The sequence below is a fragment of the Ranitomeya variabilis genome, chromosome 1 (assembly GCF_051348905.1).
Source record: "Ranitomeya variabilis isolate aRanVar5 chromosome 1, aRanVar5.hap1, whole genome shotgun sequence".
Lineage (NCBI taxonomy): Eukaryota > Metazoa > Chordata > Amphibia > Anura > Dendrobatidae > Ranitomeya > Ranitomeya variabilis.
This window is the reverse complement of record NC_135232.1, coordinates 1,131,497,182-1,131,515,218: the sequence shown is the minus strand read 5'-3', so window position 1 is coordinate 1,131,515,218 and position 18,037 is coordinate 1,131,497,182. Positions and strand designations below refer to the sequence as shown.

Below are 18,037 nucleotides of genomic sequence, written 5' to 3'. Positions count from 1 at the left end.
GCCGTGCAGGAAGCCAAGAAGTACAACAAGCCGAAGATTATGGCACGTTTGAGCATCACCCTGGCAGTCCAGGCCCACGGGTGCAACTCTGGAGCTACCAAAAGGACAAATCTCATCAGACACAGATGTTCGACCTGTTACACCTGCTCTCCAGCACAGATGGTGGAAAGAGTGGTAGTGGACCACGAAGTACACACAGAGTGGGATTCTGTGTCCCACCAAGTGGGAGTAGTCAAAGACTTGTTGCATGCTGTTATCGGACAAGACTTTCCATTCTTCTGGGACTTCTTGGCTAAAGTTGTAGCACCCAGTAGTCTGGTATGTCGCCAGGAGTCGGCTATGGTAAGAAGGTCGCATGATGTATACGGTGAATTTCCATTCACTGTACTGGTTAGAAAGGAGGATGAAGGAGCATTCCCTGAAGCCAATATCCCTGACCAGGAGGAGTCCCAGGACAACTTTGGGACTTCAGAGCTGAGGGACTTAACAGTAAAAGGCTCTTTGGAAAATGTAAATGGTGTTCAACAGGAGGCGGGAGCCAATAGTCGGTTTCTGCAAGGGGCCAGGCATAGTGATTTTTTGTGTCATGGGAGCAAAGTGAAGGGACAGGTAAGAGAGAGCCTGCTCAAGAGGAAAAATCCAGGGGGTATAATAAGTTGACTCAAGTGAGACAATTAATGCCTGGGGATCGGTTAATTGTGTTAGTGCCCAAAGGGGGAAAGCAAGTTCCTTACCCAGTGTCAGGGACCCTATAGGGTGGTGGAAAAAGTGGTAGAGGTCAACTATAAAGCATATCGACCAGTGAAAAGAAATGCCACCTACTAAAACCTTGGAAGGGTATGAAACCGGTTGAAACCCCTTGCTGGTTGGCCTAGTCAGAAGCCAACATTTCAGGTGTTAAAGAGGCAAGAACTTTGCCACCTTCTAAAAATTGTCATGACCGAAAATTGGTACCCAAAATAGGGACAGGTTCTTAGAGTTACTAGGTCATCCTCATGTCATCAAGCATGAGCCTCACGTTTGGGTCAATTTAAATGCCTGTAGGCTCTGTGTGTTGTCAGATGGTGCAGAGCCCCCCCGCTGTGGGCAGAGGGGGAGGGTATGTAGCAATGCCAGGTAGGCTCTGGGTTCATCTAAATCAGTCAACTGGGGGAAGCTGACCAGAGTAGATGTGTGATGGAGCTCAAGATAGGGACAAGCCAGAATCTCTCTGTGAGAAAAGACTACAAGCCCTGTGCTCCTAACTGCAAGTGTCAGTGGTTGCTATGGACGATAGCTGTATATTGGGACTAGCTCAGCCATCTATGAGTAGCCAGGGTTTGTGTTGTTTATTTAGTGCCTGGACAAAGCCAGGATTTATATTTATGTTTTTGTTCTGGTGCTGTGGATATAAGTCACATTGTTTTGACAAACGAATCCAGTGCCCTTGTGAACAACACTGCCTAATGCCTACCTGAGAGCGTGAATCCCTACAGTGTATTTATGTGTGTGTATGTGCGTACTGTATATATATTGCTACACGGATGAGAAAGCCGCTGTACTACACTATATATGCAGTGTCCATCAATGAGGGCTCACTTGTGTTATAATTAGGCTCATACCTAGTCAGCTTCCAAACAAAACTGAACAGCAAACTATAGGTCTTTCCACCTTCACTCCCAGACCGTTATGGAGCAGCTCAGCCGCCCTTTTACATCAGCTGCCCCTCCTGGGTTGGACGAATGGAATGACCAGTCCCGCCCAGCTCTTCCAGTCGTTCCTAAAATCCGGGCCCATTAAAAAAATCTTCTCAGCATACATACCTCCCATCCAGGATCTTGCCAGCTGTTTCCTTACAAATATATACATGTGTGTGTGTGTATATGTATATATATATATACATATGGGTGTGTGTATATATATATATATATATATATATATATATATATATATATATATATACTGTATATATTTATATATATATATTTTTAACACCCTATTTTTTTAATAATAACATTTGGAGCATTCCCTTTAAAAAAAGAAAAAAATTGCACATGTGGTAAAGTAAGATCTATGAAAACATAAAATTAATCAGACTGAACTGTAAATACCGTAAAGAGAAAAAAATTAAAACTCCAGAATGGCGGTTTTTCAGTTTCCGCAATTCCAAAAAAAAGCAATGAAAAATACAATAAAAACATCATATGTAACCCAAAATGGTATCAATAAAAATGACAGCTTGCCACGCAAGATACAATTGCTTCCACAGGTCCACTGATGGAAAAATGAAAATGTAACGAGTCTCAGAAAATTGTGAAAATTATTTTTTTTTACAAAGTTTAGAAAAAAAATTTCACCACTTAAAAAAAAAAAATAATTCAAGTTTGGTATTGCGGTAATCGCACCGAATCATATCGCCAGGTCACTTTTACCACACAATGAATGGAGAAAAAAAAATCAGAAAAACAGTGGCAGAATGGAGATTTCTTTTTCACACTTGGAAATTTTTGTTTTCACTTTTCAGTTCACACTAGTCATTTTTGCTACTTTTTTATGCGCTTTTTTAATGCAAATTTTCAGCTGCTTCTTACAGTACCAGTAAAGCCAATGAAATTTCAGAAATCTCATGCGCACACATTGGTTTTTGTGTCATCAGTATTTTGTGCTTTGCCTGGTTTTTAGCACAATGGAGCATGTCACTTTTTTCAGAGTTTTTTCAGCGTTTCTCACCCATTGACTTGAATGGGCGGTGAAAAAACACTGAAAAAACGTAGGTATCATGTTATGTTTCTGCCAAAACCTGATTTATAGGAGTAGATCGTTATTTTTTTAACACTAAACATTATCAGCATGTACAAGAGACAAATCTAGTATGCCAAAACTGCAGCAAAAAAGCAGCGAAAAAACATGCTTTTTTTCTGCAGCTTCTTTCCTGCCAAGAGATCAGGTTTTGTTGAAAAAAAATGAAAAAATGCCTGATGTGAACTTATCCTATATGGTAAAATGAATGAAGTCATTCAGTCCTGCACACAGCTGTATATGTTGATGGCAAAATTAAAAAGTTGTGGCTCTTAGAAAAAGGGGAGGAAAAAAATTAAAGGCCAAACATGAAAAAAAAGCTGCAAGCGGGAAGGAGTTAAAATAATTTGACAGCGTCTCTTGTATTCCATACAGTAGATTCTCACCAATATGTTCTTTAGCAGGTTTTTCCTGGAGTTCCTGAGATAAGCGCACTCCTCTCCTTCACATAACTTAATTTCTTCTGAGATCTGAGGACAAAATGGAGATTGTGACAAAAAGCAAAACTTGCTTATGGAGCGCCCCATGGGGCCATGGAGTAGTCGGTACCGAGTCCTGCGGTTCACAGGGGGATGTCATGGTGGCTGACTCGATCCGTGGCCCTGGGACGTCAGTGTAAAAGGGAAAGGTCTTTAAAGGGATAAAGTTTGTGTTTGTGACGCCACCTGTGGTATTCGGTCAGGGTGACCAACGCTGCTTTAAGGGGTCCGCTGGGGTGATGTTATAGCAGCTAGATGGTATACCTTCCCATAGGTGAAGTATGTCCCCAGGGCTTCCCGGTGAGTGGATGGTGTGAGGCGCAGAGAAGAACGAGGACACAAGGTTGCAGTCTCTTTACCTTTACTGAAGGCTTCAGCATCCACAGTCCAGAGCACCAGATCACAGGGCAGGCAGAGTCCGGCCAGTTTGGAGGCAAGTCCAGAGTCCCCTTTGTCCAGGTGGAAATCAATAGCCTTCCCTTGCGCTGCAGTGTTGTAGTTCCTTACTGCCTAAGGCTTCACATAAGGTCCTCACAGATGTAATGTCTTTCTCTCTGTCCCCCCGTATAGGATAGGACAAACCCGTATGACTGGTGGCTTGAGGCGGTTTATAGTGACTCTATCATGCCCCAGCCTCTAAGGGATGCCACTGTGCCTCCTGGGTGTAGGGCGGACAGGTAACGTGAAATTAGCTGTCCTGTCGGTCTCTGGAGCAAGGCATAAAGGTCGTTAATCTCTCGGTGTTTTGGCTACCGGGATTCTGCGCCTCAGAAGGAAGCAGCCTGTGTAGGGCTGGTTCCCTTCTGGTATCCACTCCTTTGCTACAACTTCCTTCACTCTCGCTGCAATACAGTTCTGCCTTCTATTGTCTCTTCCCAGGAGCTGCAGCTCTGAGGGCATGCACAGCTCCGTGTCCTTCTTCTTCGTTCTCTGACAGGATCCCACCCCTCTCAGGGACCAACTTAGGCTACGTTCACATTTGCGGTCAGCGCCGCAGCGTCGGGCGCCGCAGCGGCGCCGCATGCGTCATGCGCCCCTATATTTAACATGGGGGCGCATGGACATGCGTTGTGCTGCGTTTTGCGCCGCATGGCCGCAAGCGTTGGACGCAAGAAACGCATCAAGTTGCATTTTTTTTGCGTCCAACTTTCGGCCAAAAACGACGCATGCGGCGCAAAACGCAGCGTTTTAGCGTGCGTTTTGCCGCGTTTTTGTTTGCGTTGTGCGCTGCGGCGCACAACGCAAATGTGAACGTAGCCTAACTGAGCTGAGCTCAGCCAGCAGCTAACTCACTTTCCATACAGGCGACCAGTTTTACCTATGTGGGGAGTGATCTAATAAATAGGAGCAAGATCTCCCCTGGTGGCCTGGAGTGTGAAATGTGTTGCACGTTTGTGATACCTGGATGCATTTATCCTTCTTTGCCTCCAAACGTAGCATCACTCTCCCCGAGAGGAAAGCAATACCACTGCGACGACCAGGACCCTGGGGCGCCGCACTTACATTTATCCTAATAACTCATATATCTTATTAGAGAAGTCTTCTTTCTCCACTTGTGAGCCAGCAGAATCAGAGAAGAACTGACACACAGTCGGTGGAGCTGCTTGTTTGCTTCACTCCATTCCTGGATTCACAGATACACTGCTCAGTACTGATATATAATATCCTCCACCCTGCTGTTGCTTCTGGGCATGTGCAACATAGAGGTAGGAGAGAAGGAATCCCTCATGCCTGTGTGTGCTGTGTATGGAAGATATCATAGCAGCAAGTCTTCCCCCACCAGCTCAGAGACGAGTGAGAATTAGGAATCGAACCTTCAGAAGGAAAACAAGGCTACAAATTTAGGATAACAGTGACCGCTCAGGTCACCCCCACTTTCCACACTTATAGAAACATACAGGCCATTAACACCCAGAAACTTATGAAGAACTTGCAGTCCTCATTGGCCCCAATCTTCTCCATCTCATGTCCTGATTCTGCTCTGAAGCATTACAATGAAACCCTGCAAAGTGCCCTGGATGAAGCTGCACCTCCTATACATAGAACAACTCGACACAGACGGCGACAACCGTGGCACACACTGCAAACAAGTTTCCTGCAGCGGTGCTCCAGGTGCGCCAAATGTCTGTGGAGAAAATCTAATCTACCCGAAGATTTCATCCATTATAAGTTCATGCTAAAAACATACAACTCTGCCCTTCACCTCTCCAAACAAACCTATTTCAACACCCTCATCACCTCGCTGTCCAATAACCCTAAACGTCTCTTCGACACTTTCCAGTCCCTACTCAACCCAAGAGAGCAGGCCCCAACCACAGATCTCCGCGCTGACGATCTGGCCAATTACTTCAAAGAAAAAATTGGCCACATTCGACAGGAAATCATCTCCCAATCTCTTCATACCATGCACTGTCCTCCCTCCCCCACTGCATCTAGTTCACTCTCTGACTTTGAACCAGTTACAGAAGAAGAAGTAAGCAGGCTCCTTGCATCTTCTCGCCCGACCACTTGCACCAGTGACCCCATTCCGTCACATCTCCAGTCCCTTTCCCCGGCTGTCACCTCTCACCTAACAAAAATATTCAACCTTTCCCTCACTTCCGGTATTTTTCCCTCCTCATTTAAGCATGCCATCATACATCCATTACTTAAAAAACCCTCCCTTGACCAAAATTGTGCCGCTAATTATAGACCTGTCTCTAATCTTCCCTTCATCTCTAAACTCCTGGAATGCCTGGTCCACTCCCGTCTTACCCGCTATCTCTCAGATAACTCTCTTCTCGACCCCCTTCAATCTGGCTTCTGCTCTTTACACTCTACTGAAACTGCCTTCACTAAAGTCTCTAATGACCTACTAACAGCTAAATCTAATGGTCACTACTCCATGCTAATTCTCTTGGATCTCTCCGCAGCATTCGACACTGTGGATCATCAGCTCCTCCTCACTATGCTCCGCTCCATCGGCCTCAAGGATACCGTTTTCTCCTGGTTCTCCTCCTATCTCTCTGACCGATCCTTCACTGTATGTTTTGCTGGTTCCTCCTCCTCTCACCTTCCCCTTACTGTTGGGGTTCCTCAAGGATCAGTCCTAGGCCCCCTCCTCTTCTCTTTGCATACTGCCCCTATTGGACAAACAATCAGTAGATTTGGTTTCCAGTACCATCTCTATGCTGACGACACCCAATTATACACCTCTTCTCCTGCTTTCACGCCGACCTTCTTAGAAAACACCAGTGATTGTCTTACCGCTGTCTCTGACATCATGTCCTCCCTCTATCTGAAACTGAACCTGTCAAAAACTGAACTCGTGTTCTCTCCCTCTACTAACCTACCTTTGCCTGACATTGCCATCTCCGTGTGCGGTTCCATCATTACTCCAAAGCAACATGCCCGCTGCCTTGGGGTCATCCTTGATTCCGAGCTTTCATTCACCCCCCACATCCGATCATTGGCTCGCTCTTCTTATCTGCATCTCAAAAACATTTCTAGAATTCGCCCTTTTCTTACTTTCGACTCTGCAAAAACTCTTACTGTCTCACTTATTCATTCTCGTCTGGACTATTGTAACTCTCTACTAATCGGCCTCCCTCTTACCAAACTCTCCCCGCTCCAATCTGTCCTGAATGCTGCTGCCAGGATCATATTCCTCACCAACCGTTACACCGATGCCTCTACCTTGTGCCAGTCATTACACTGGCTACCCATCCACTCCAGAATCCAGTACAAAACTACTACCCTCATCCAAAAAGCACTCCATGGCTCAGCACCACCCTACATCTCCTCTCTGGTCTCAGTCTACCACCCTACCCGTGCCCTCCGCTCCGCTAATGACCTCAGGTTAGCATCCTCAATAATCAGAACCTCCCATTCCCGTCTCCAAGACTTTACACGTGCTGCGCCGATTCTTTGGAATGCACTACCCAGGTTAATACGATTAATCCCCAAACCCCACAGTTTTAAGCGTTCCCTAAAAACGCATTTGTTCAGACTGGCCTACCGCCTCAGCGCATTAACCTAACTATCCCTGTGTGGCCTCTTAAAAAAAAAAAAAAAACATAATCAGGTTCCTCGCATCATGTTCTCATACACTTTATGCAGTTAATAGCCTCTGTGTCTGTACTGTTACATACTTAGGCAGTTAACTGGTTCATGCAGCTTTACATGAACACCCGAGCCTTACACTATGGCTGGTCCAAATAACTAAAGCAATTGTTACCATCCACCTCTCGTGTCTCCCCTTTTCCTCATAGTTTGTAAGCTTGCGAGCAGGGCCCTCATTCCTACTAGTATCTGTTTTGAACTGTGATTTCTGTTATGCTGTAATGTCTATTGTCTGTACAAGTCCCCTCTATAAGTTGTAAAGCGCTGCGGAATATGTTGGCGCTATATAAATAAAAATTATTATTATTATTATTATATAATGGCCAGAAGTAGTGTTATTCCTCATATACGGTACATACAACAGCTTGTTCTGAAGAGTTACATCTTACATTTGAAAGGAATATTCCAATCTAGTTTAGTTATCACCCATTCACTGGATATATGATCATTCATTCTTACATCGGCTCTCGTTCATTCAGCTCCTCTTGGCTGAGGTCTTCCAGCCAAGGAGAATGGCGAACACAAGTCACCCCATTCTAGTCACTGGTGGAGGGTCCTAGCTGTGGGACACACACCAATGTAATACTTTCATGTATCCAGTGTAGAGGGGATTATTTATTTATACCACAAAATCCCTTTAAAGAGCATTTCCACCTGACTCTCCTTGTACCGGTCGCAGCGATGCCATGATGGAGTGTTTGGTTTCACGTACTCCTGCACTGATTAGAATTACTTCACCATCGTATTAAACTGTGCAAGTTTTTTCCTTGCTAGCAGTGCAAGGGTTAATCTGTTCAGTTGATGCTCCTGGAGCTTTCCTACTTGGATGATCTGAGCTGTTCAGTGTTGGCCACTCCCCACTGCTATACTATATATGCTCTCCTCTGGCACTCACAGTGAAGGAATTAATTACTTATTTGATCCCTTGCTGATTTTGTAAGTTTGCCCACTGACAAAGACATGAACAGTCTATAATTTTAAAGGGAACCTGTCACCCCCAAAATCGAAGGTGAGCTAAGCCCACCTGCATCAGGGGCTTATCTACAGCATTCTGGAATGCTGTAGATAAGCCCCCGATGTATCCTGAAAGATGAGAAAAAGAGGTTATATTATACTCATCCAGGGGCGTTCCCGCTGTGGTCCGGTCCAAAGGGTGTCACAGTCCGGTCCAGCGCCTCCCATCTTCTTATGATGACGTCCTCTTCTTGTCTTCACGCTGCGGCTCCGGCGCAAGCGTACTTTGCCCTGTTGAGGGCAGAGCAAAGTACTGCAGTGCGCAGGTGCCGGGAAAGGTCAGAGAGGCCCGGCGCCTGCGCACTGCAGTATTTTGCTCTGCCCTCAACGGGGCAGACAAAGTACGCCTGCGCCGGAGCCGCAGCGTGAAGACAAGAAGAGGACGTCATCGTAAGAAGATGGGAGGCCCGGACCGCGACGCCCATCGGATCGGACCTCCCGCCCAGGTGAGTATGATCTAACCTCTTTTTCGCATCTTTCAGGTTACATCGGGGGCTTATCTATAGCATTACAGAATGCTGTAAATAAGCCCCTGATGCCGGTGGGCTTAGCTCACCTTTGATTTTGGGGGCGACAGGTTCCCTTTAAGGGTAGGCTAATTTTAACATTGAGAGATAGAATATCAAAAATAAAATCCAGAAAATCATATTGTATAAATTCTATAGATTTATTTGCATTTTGCAGGGAGAAATAAGTATTTGGTCCCTCTGGCAAACAAGACTTAATACTTGGTGGCAAAACCCTTGTTGGCAAGCACAGCAGTCAGACGTTTTTTGTAGTTGATGATGAGGTTTGCGCACATGTCAGGAGGAATTTTGGTCCACTCCTCTTTGCAGATCATCTGTAAATCATTAAGATTTTGAGACTGTGGCTTGGTAACTCGGAGCTTCAACTCCCTTCATAAGGTTTTTATGGGATTAAGGTCTGGAGACTGGACTGGCCACTCCATGACCTTAACGTGCTTCTTTTTGAGCCACTCCTTTGTTACCATGGCTGTATGTTTTGGGTCATTGTCTTGCTGGAAGACCCAGCCACGACCCACTTTTAATGTGCTGGAGGAGGGAAGGAAGTTGTCACTCAGGATTTTACAGTACATGGCTCCATCCATTCTCCCATTAATGCAGTGAAGTAGTCCTTTCCAGAGAAACACCCCCAAAACATAATGTTTCCACCTCCATGCTTGACAGTGGGGACGGTGCTTTTTGGGTCATAGGCACCATTTCTCTTTCTCCAAACATGGCAAGTTGAATTAATGCCAAAGACCTAATTTTTGTCTCATCTAACCACAGCACCTTCTCCCAATCACTCACAGAATCATCCAGGTGTTCATTGGCAAACTTCAGATGGGCCTGCACATGTGCCTTCTTGAGCAGGGGGACCTTGTGGGCACTGCAGGATTTTAAACCTTTATGGCATAATATGTTACCAGTGGTTTTCTTGGTGACTGTGGTCCCAGCTGTCTTGAGATCATTAACAAGTTCCCATGTGTAGTTTTAGCTGATATCTCACCTTCCTCATGATCAAGAATACACCACGAGGTGAGATTTTGCATAGAGCACCAGATCGATGTCGATTGACAGTCATTTTGTATTTCTTCCATTTTCTTACTATTGCATCAACAGTTGCCTCCTTCTCACCCAGCATCTTACTTATGGTTTTCTAGCCCATTCCAGCTTTGTGCAGGTCTATGATCTTGTCCCTGATATCCTCATAAAGCTCTTTGGTCTTGACCATGTTGTAGAGGTTAAAGTCTAACTGATTAATTGAGTCTGTAGACAGGAGTCTTCTATAAAGGTGACTATGTAAGACAGCTGTCTATAATGCAAGTAACGAGTTGATTAGGAGCGTCTAACTGGTCTGCAGGAGCCAGAACTCTTAATGGTTGGTAAGGGATCAAATACTTATTTCTCACTGCAAAATATGCAAATTGTCTCTTCAGAGAGGAAGAGGACTAGAACTCTAGTGCCCCCTATTGGAAGTAGCAATACTAATAGTCAATGTTGACCCTTTAACGAGCCTTGTCACATGACTTAGGATAAAAGCCAAACCAGAATCTCAATTTGCAGACACTGTGTTTCGGGGTACTGCCCCTCGTCAGTGCAAAGTGGAGATCTAGTTTGGCTGAGTGAGAGGCGTCTGACCGGGATCCAATAAGTATCGTTTCTCTTTGCGGAGAGTGACATGTTAAGCATGTCGAGGTGAGGAGACTTAAAGCCGCAATGCAACTTGCATATTTCCCAGAGGAGCTTTGGGGCTTTAAGTCTCCTCACCCCAACATCCTTAACATGTCACTCTCCGCAAGGAGAAACAATACTTCTTGGATCACTGCAAAATACAAATAAATGTATGTAATTTATACAATGTGATTTTCTGGATTATATTTTTGATATTCTATCTCTCAATGTTAAAATTAACCTACCCTTAAAATTATAGACTGTTCATGTCTTTGTCAGTGAGCAAACTTACAAAATGAGCAAGGGATCAAATAATTATTTCCTTCACTGTAGGGCTTACCAGTGTTAGTTCTTACTGCCTGGTTCTAAGGTGTACATATTTCCTCAGTGGGCACAATTTTTTTTACTGGCTGAGATCCATATTGACAAAAGTAAGGTGTTTTTTTCAGCCTTTCTGGGCAATTGGGCTGGGTTTAATTTGACTCACAGGTTCATCCAGGACCAGGGTCTAAAGCTATGTAAACTATCCAGACCAATATCCACAATCGCCATTGACTCCACACCTTTGAGCCAGGGGTATTTTACTCCGGTCGTCCGAGGGATACATGTGTAGGTAGGGGCCATGTTCTTGCAATTTATTCATTGTTATGTGCTAGGGGGCTTGTCTTGTCTTGTGGTTATTGGACTACCATGGCTGACATTGCATAATAATGTAGTCGTCTGAAAGACTTGAGAGATGCTAAGGTGGAGTGAGTACTGTCAAGGACACTACTTGGGAACCCAGTTGCCAGAGTGGATAACTGGTCTTTGCCGAAATACTTTGAGGGTGTGTTCTCGAAATAGAGGTACCTCTTTAACCAGATCGTTGAGTCAAGATGTTTTTCTAAACTGGACAGCTGGGATGGATATAATCTCATTCAAATTAAGGAGGGAATGAGCTTTTAATACACCTGAGGGATACTATGAAAACCTTGTGATGCCATTTGTGTTGACTAATGCTCCCGCCATCTTCCAGCACTTGATAAATGACATTTTTTATCACCTGGTAGGTAGATTTGTGGTGGTCTATCTTGATGATATATTAATTTATTTGCCTGAGTTACACCAGGTACATGTCAGGCAGATCTTACAGATACTCAGAGACAATAAATTGTTTATCAAACCATCAGATCCCTTTTCTGGGTTATTACTTATCGTCCACCGGTTTTCACATAGGTCCGACGAAAGTCAGGGCGGTACTGGTACAGGGCGGTACTGGATTGGGATCGTCCTGAAAACTTAAAGGCTTTACAAAGGTTTTTTGGTTTCGCCAACTACTACCGTAAGTTCTGACAGATATGACCAGGAAAGTGATGGACTTTTTCAAGTGTTCCAGTCCGGCCAGTAAAGCATTTTATTACTTCAAAGAAATGCTTTGCTTCCTCACCGATTCTTATACAGCCTGATGTAACCATTCATTGTAGACGTTGACACGTCTGAAGTGGGGGGGGGGTTGTATTGTCGCATCTCCAAGTAAATGCCGTCTGTGTGTTTACTTTTCAAAGAAACTGTTGTCCGCTGAGAAAAATTGACATTGGTAACAGGGAACTCTCAGCAATGAAGTGGGCTTTTGAAGAGTGGCAACATCTTTTGCAGGGGGCAGTACATCCGGTCATGGTAATTATTGATAATAAAAATCTTTTATGTTTGGAATCTGATAAGCATATGACACCTAAACAGGCAAGGTGGTCTTTGTTCTTCACCAGATTTAACTTGTGGTGAGGTGACTTATTGGCCGGGGAATAAAAACATTAAGGCGGATGCCTTATCTGGTTGTTTTCCTGGAGGTGGAGATAATTGCGAACCGTTCCCTTTTATTGAAAGGGGTGGTTATTGCAACTATTTGTTCTGATCTGCAGAAAGAGGTTGTAGAGGCTCAGAAGGATGTTGCCGATCTCGGGGCACGACTCCTTCTGGTTCTTTCGCCTTTGTGCTGTGATCTCGTTTCTCACTTCTCCACAATATACCTCGCTTCGTGTCCTTTGTTAAGATGCCGCCGCAATGAAGTGCAGGCATGGCTCCGTAACGCTCTGTCCTTTCACTAGGCCTCTGTCAGGATCCCACCCCTGACAGGGACCCCCCTGAATCTTCCCAAGTAACACTCTCCTTTCACTAGATGTTACCTGGGCAAAACCCAGTCAGCTTCTCCCTAACTTCCTATCCAACCCCCAGTTTTACCAGAGTGTGAGGAGTGGCCTAATACATAGAACCCTTTGCTCCCCCTGGTGGCCGAAGTGTGAAGTGTAATGTGTGACTGTGATACCTGGTCAGGTGAACTCTTTTAGTGCAATCAGACATACCATCACTCCCCTTAGTGACAGAGCGACGTTACTGCAACGACCAGGACTCTGGGGCGCTGCACTCCCCCCTGGTTAAATCCAGTACTCCCGGACTGGGAAAGAAGAACAACAATACATATTAGCAAAAGACATACAAAATTTTGAAATGCAATAAACAAGTAAATTTAACAGTGCTTCCCTTTATGGGAGGTGAGGACACTTGAACGTTACAAACAGAAACATATTTACATAGCGCTTAAGATTTTAAATAACATTTATTAAATAACTGACTATAACTAACCATTATTACCCAGCCGGGCATTCTATCTACTAAGTGCAAATTCTGAACAATAATTTAACTTTTTCCTTTAAGGGCGTAAGGACAGGTACCCACTAAAGGCATACTATAAAACACTATAGTACAAATTAGCTTTTCTTTATTTTCCTAAGTACAAATTCACCAACCATCTTCTTATGGCTTTCCGGAGGACTCACTAACCCCTACGGGTTCACTTTATTGAAACTCAGTATTCAACTTTCCTTCGTCCTCAATCTCTAAAGAACATCATTAAACATTTTCCTATTACTATCTATCCAACTACATACTATTCCTATGTAACATTATCTCTAGTTAACTTCTCTTAAGACAACATTATATTTTGGCTAAGTGCAACATCTCAAGTCTCCTTGCAGCGCTGGGGTCCTGGGTTCTAATCCCACCTTGGACATCATCTGCAAGGAGTTTGTATGTTCTCCCCGTGTTTGCGTGGGTTTCCTCCGGGTTCTCCGGTTTCCTCCCACATTCCAAAGACATACTGATAGGGATTCTAGATTGTGAGTCCCATTGGGGACAGCGATGATAATGTGTGCAAACTGTAAAGCGCTGCGGAATATGTTAGCGCTATATAAAAATAAAGATTATTATTATTATTATTAAGTCTCTTTGAGGTAGTGCAAACTATCGATTTGCAAGTCTGATAAAGCAAGAACATCTGCGCTGTAATCCGGAACAGTCTCTTGAAAAAGCTCTTCTTTTTGTAAAACCAGTAGGGGGCACCTTTAAGAAGGTGCAAACTATATACAATATCAGTTTGTGAATTATTCACCGTCCATGATTCGGCAGTCCTTTAAAACAGTGATGAACTCTGTGCAAAACATAAAACAATAGGGATCCCGGGTCAACAAAGGGATCCCTTTAAGAATAACCCTGGTCGGGTTTTAAGCAGCAAAACAGGAAAAACAAACAACTATTTACATCCTCACGATCCCGAGGTTCATTCTCATAGTAGGTTGCAAGGCATCAGTCGGAAGCGGACGCTTCCTGACCAGGAAAGCTTCGGTTCCGTGTCCCCATCCGATGCGGTGTCAGTATCAGTGGTTTGCCTCTCAGGTGCGGCCAGGTCACCCGGTGTCTGGATTCGAATGTCAGCTTTGGTTGCAAGTTCAGTAGCGGCAACTATGCACACAGTTGTGATAGTAGTAGAATTTGTCAGGTCAGAGTTAGTCGTAGTCAGGGCAGCAGGTGGCGCCACTGCAGGCTCGCATCGTTGGACGTTCCGAGCGCACCATCCTTGCGCACTCCGATGACGAGTGTAGGTCACCTGGTCCCCTTTACATAGTAGTGGATTGTCACATCTGTTGCGGAACGGGGCTTTCACATTGTAGCTGGTAAAGAAGACTTCAGTCGGCAGTCCCGGTTCTTGTATAGAGCCCCAACCCCATTTCGGGTGAAAGGCCAGTACAGTTCCCTGTTTTATTAGGTTTTTCTTAACGCGCTCAGTCTTTGAGTTTTGTACTTTCGATGGGTCACTTTGTTCTGTCTCTTTTCGTTTTTTCCAGTGTAGAACTAAGCATTGTTTATATTGTTCCCAGGTGAGCACAGCAATGCTGAGACCCTCCTGCCTGACCCCGTCTGGTCCAATCCTTGGGGTATCCCACTGGAAGATCACCCCCTCTGAGCTCACATCTAGTGGTTCTCCCATAGTTGTTGGTAACGGAGGCACCAGCTTCTCCATAGTGTCGGGGGTTACCACTACCAGCTCGGCGGCGAGGAATCGGTCATTGTCGGGATGGGGAGCGGTCACGGGAGCAGGATCGGTCGGGGGAGCAGGGGCGCTTTCCATACCTGCGTCTGATGTGGTTCCACCGATGCCGGTCTGTTCCACTGATGAGGACACTGGAGTCGGCAGCGGCTCGGACCACGATCCTTCCGAGGCGACCCTCTGGGACAGCCCCGACTTCCATTGCTTCGCATCTGCTGGCTCCATGTCCGGGATAGGTTGACTAGCACTTACTGCTATTACTAATACTGCTCCAATTACTAATACTGCTGCTATTACTAATACTGCTGCTATTACTAATACTGCTCCTATTACTAATAATGCTGCTATTACTAATACTGCTCCTATTACTAATACTGCTGCTATTACTAATACTGCTCCTATTACTAATACTGCTGCTATTACTAATACTGCTCCTATTACTAATACTGCTCCTATTACTAATACTGCTCCTATTACGAACACTGCTGCTATTACTGATACTGCTCCTATTACTAATACTGCTCCTATTACTAATACTGCCGCTATTACTAATGCCGCTATTACTAATACTGCCGCTATTACTAATACTGCTCCTATTACTAATACTGCTCCTATTACTAATACTGCTGCTATTACTAATACTGCTCCTATTACTAATACTGCTGCTATTACTAATACTGCTCCTGTTACTAATAGTGCTCCTGTTACTAATACTGCTCCTGTTACTAATACTGCTGCTGTTACTAATACTGCTCCTGTTACTAATACTGCTCCTATTACTAACACTGCTGCTATTACTAATACTGCTCCTATTACTAATACTGCTCCTATTACTAATACTGTTCTTATTACTAATACTGCTGCTATTACTAATACTGCTCCTATTACTAATACTGCTGCTATTACTAATACTGCTCCTATTACTAATAATGCTGCTATTACTAATGCTGCTGCTATTACTAATACTGCTCCTATTACTAATAGTGCTGCTATTACTAATACTGCTCCTATTACTAATACTGCTGCTATTACTAATACTGCTGCTATTACTAATACTGCTCCTATTACTAATAATGCTGCTATTACTAATACTGCTTCTATTACTAATACTGTTCTTATTACTAATACTGCTGCTATTACTAATACTGCTCTTATTACAAATACTGCTGCTATTACTAATACTGCTCCTATTACTAATAATGCTGCTATTACTAATACTGCTCCTATTACTAATACTGCTGCTATTACTAATACTGCTCCTATTACTAATACTGCTGCTATTACTAATACTGCTCCTATTGCTAATACTGCTCCTATTACTAATACTGCCGCTATTACTAATACTGCTCCTATTACTAATACTGCTCCTAGCACTTACTGCTGCTATTACTAATGCTGCTCCTATTACTAATACTGCTGCTATTACTAATACTGCTGCTATTACTAATACTGCTCCTATTACTAATACTGCTGCTATTACTAATACTGCTCTTATTACTAATACTGCTCCTATTACTAATGCTGCTCCTATTTATTGAAACTCAGTATTCAACTTTCCTTCGTCCTCAATCTCTAAAGAACATCATTAAACATTTTCCTATTACTATCTATCCAACTACATACTATTCCTATGTAACATTATCTCTAGTTAAGTTCTCTTAAGACAACATTATATTTTGGCTAAGTGCAACAGTAAACATTCCCTTTAAGAGGAACATCTCAAGTCTCCTTGCAGCGCTGGGGTCCTGGGTTCTAATCCCACCTTGGACATCATCTGTAAGGAGTTTGTATGTTCTCCCCGTGTTTGCGTGGGTTTCCTCCGGGTTCTCCGGTTTCCTCCCACATTCCAAAGACATACTGATAGGGATTCTAGATTGTGAGTCCCATTGGGGACAGCGATGATAATGTGTGCAAACTGTAAAGCGCTGCAGAATATGTTAGCGCTATATAAAAATAAAGATTATTATTATTATTATTATTATTAAGTCTCTTTGAGGTAGTGCAAACTATCGATTTGCAAGTCTGATAAAGCAAGAACATCTGCGCTGTAATCCGGAACAGTCTCTTCAAAAAGCTCTTCTTTTTGTAAAACCAGTAGGGGGCACCTTTATGAAGGTGCAAACTATATACAATATCAGTTTGTGAATTATTCACCGTCCATGATTCGGCAGTCCTTTAAAACAGTGATGAACTCTGTGCAAAACATAAAACAATAGGGATCCCGGGTCAACAAAGGGATCCCTTTAAGAATAACCCTTGTCGGGTTTTAAGCAGCAAAACAGGAAAAACAAACAACTATTTACATCCTCACGATCCCGAGGTTCATTCTCATAGTAGGTTGCAAGGCATCAGTCGGAAGCGGACGCTTCCTGACCGGGAAAGCTTCGGTTCCATGTCCCCATCCGATGCGGTGTCAGTATCAGTGGTTCTCCTCTCAGGTGCGGCCAGGTCACCCGGTGTCTGGATTCGAATGTCAGCTTTGGTTGCAAGTTCAGTAGCGGCAACTATGCACACAGTTGTGATAGTAGTAGAATTTGTCAGGTCAGAGTTAGTCGTAGTCAGGGCAGCAGGTGGCGCCACTGCAGGCTCGTATCGTTGGACGTTCCGAGCGCACCATCCTTGCGCACTCCGATGACGAGTGTAGGTCACCTGGTCCCCTTTACATAGTAGTGGATTGTCACATCTGTTGCGGAACGGGGCTTTCACATTGTAGCTGGTAAAGAAGACTTCAGTCGGCAGTCCCGGTTCTTGTATAGAGCCCCAACCCCGTTTCGGGTGAAAGGCCAGTACAGTTCCCTGTTTTATCAGGTTTTTCTTAACGCGCTCAGTCTTTGAGTTTTGTACTTTCGATGGGTCACTTTGTTCTGTCTCTTTTCTTTTTTCCAGTGTAGAACTAAGCATTGTTTATATTGTTCCCAGGTGAGCACAGCAATGCTGAGACCCTCCTGCCTGACCCCGTCTGGTCCAATCCTTGGGGTATCCCACTGGAAGATCACCCCCTCTGAGCTCACATCTAGTGGTTCTCCCATAGTTGTCGGTAACGGAGGCATCAGCTTCTCCATAGTGTCGGGGGTTACCACTACCAGCTCGGCGGCGAGGAATCGGTCATTGTCGGGATGGGGAGCGGTCAC

The 18,037-nt window shown here is 44.3% G+C and overlaps 1 protein-coding gene across 1 annotated transcript in view; it reads right to left on the bottom strand.

Annotated features, from left to right (window-relative positions):
- LOC143793043 (progonadoliberin-2) overlaps positions 1–18,037 on the bottom strand; it is a 61,803-nt gene that overhangs the window by 15,143 nt on the left and 28,623 nt on the right. Inside the window, exon 3 of the mRNA XM_077279624.1 lies at positions 3,165–3,248. Within this exon, the coding sequence (XP_077135739.1) occupies positions 3,165–3,248 (84 nt within the window). The remainder of the gene's footprint in view (positions 1–3,164; positions 3,249–18,037) is intronic.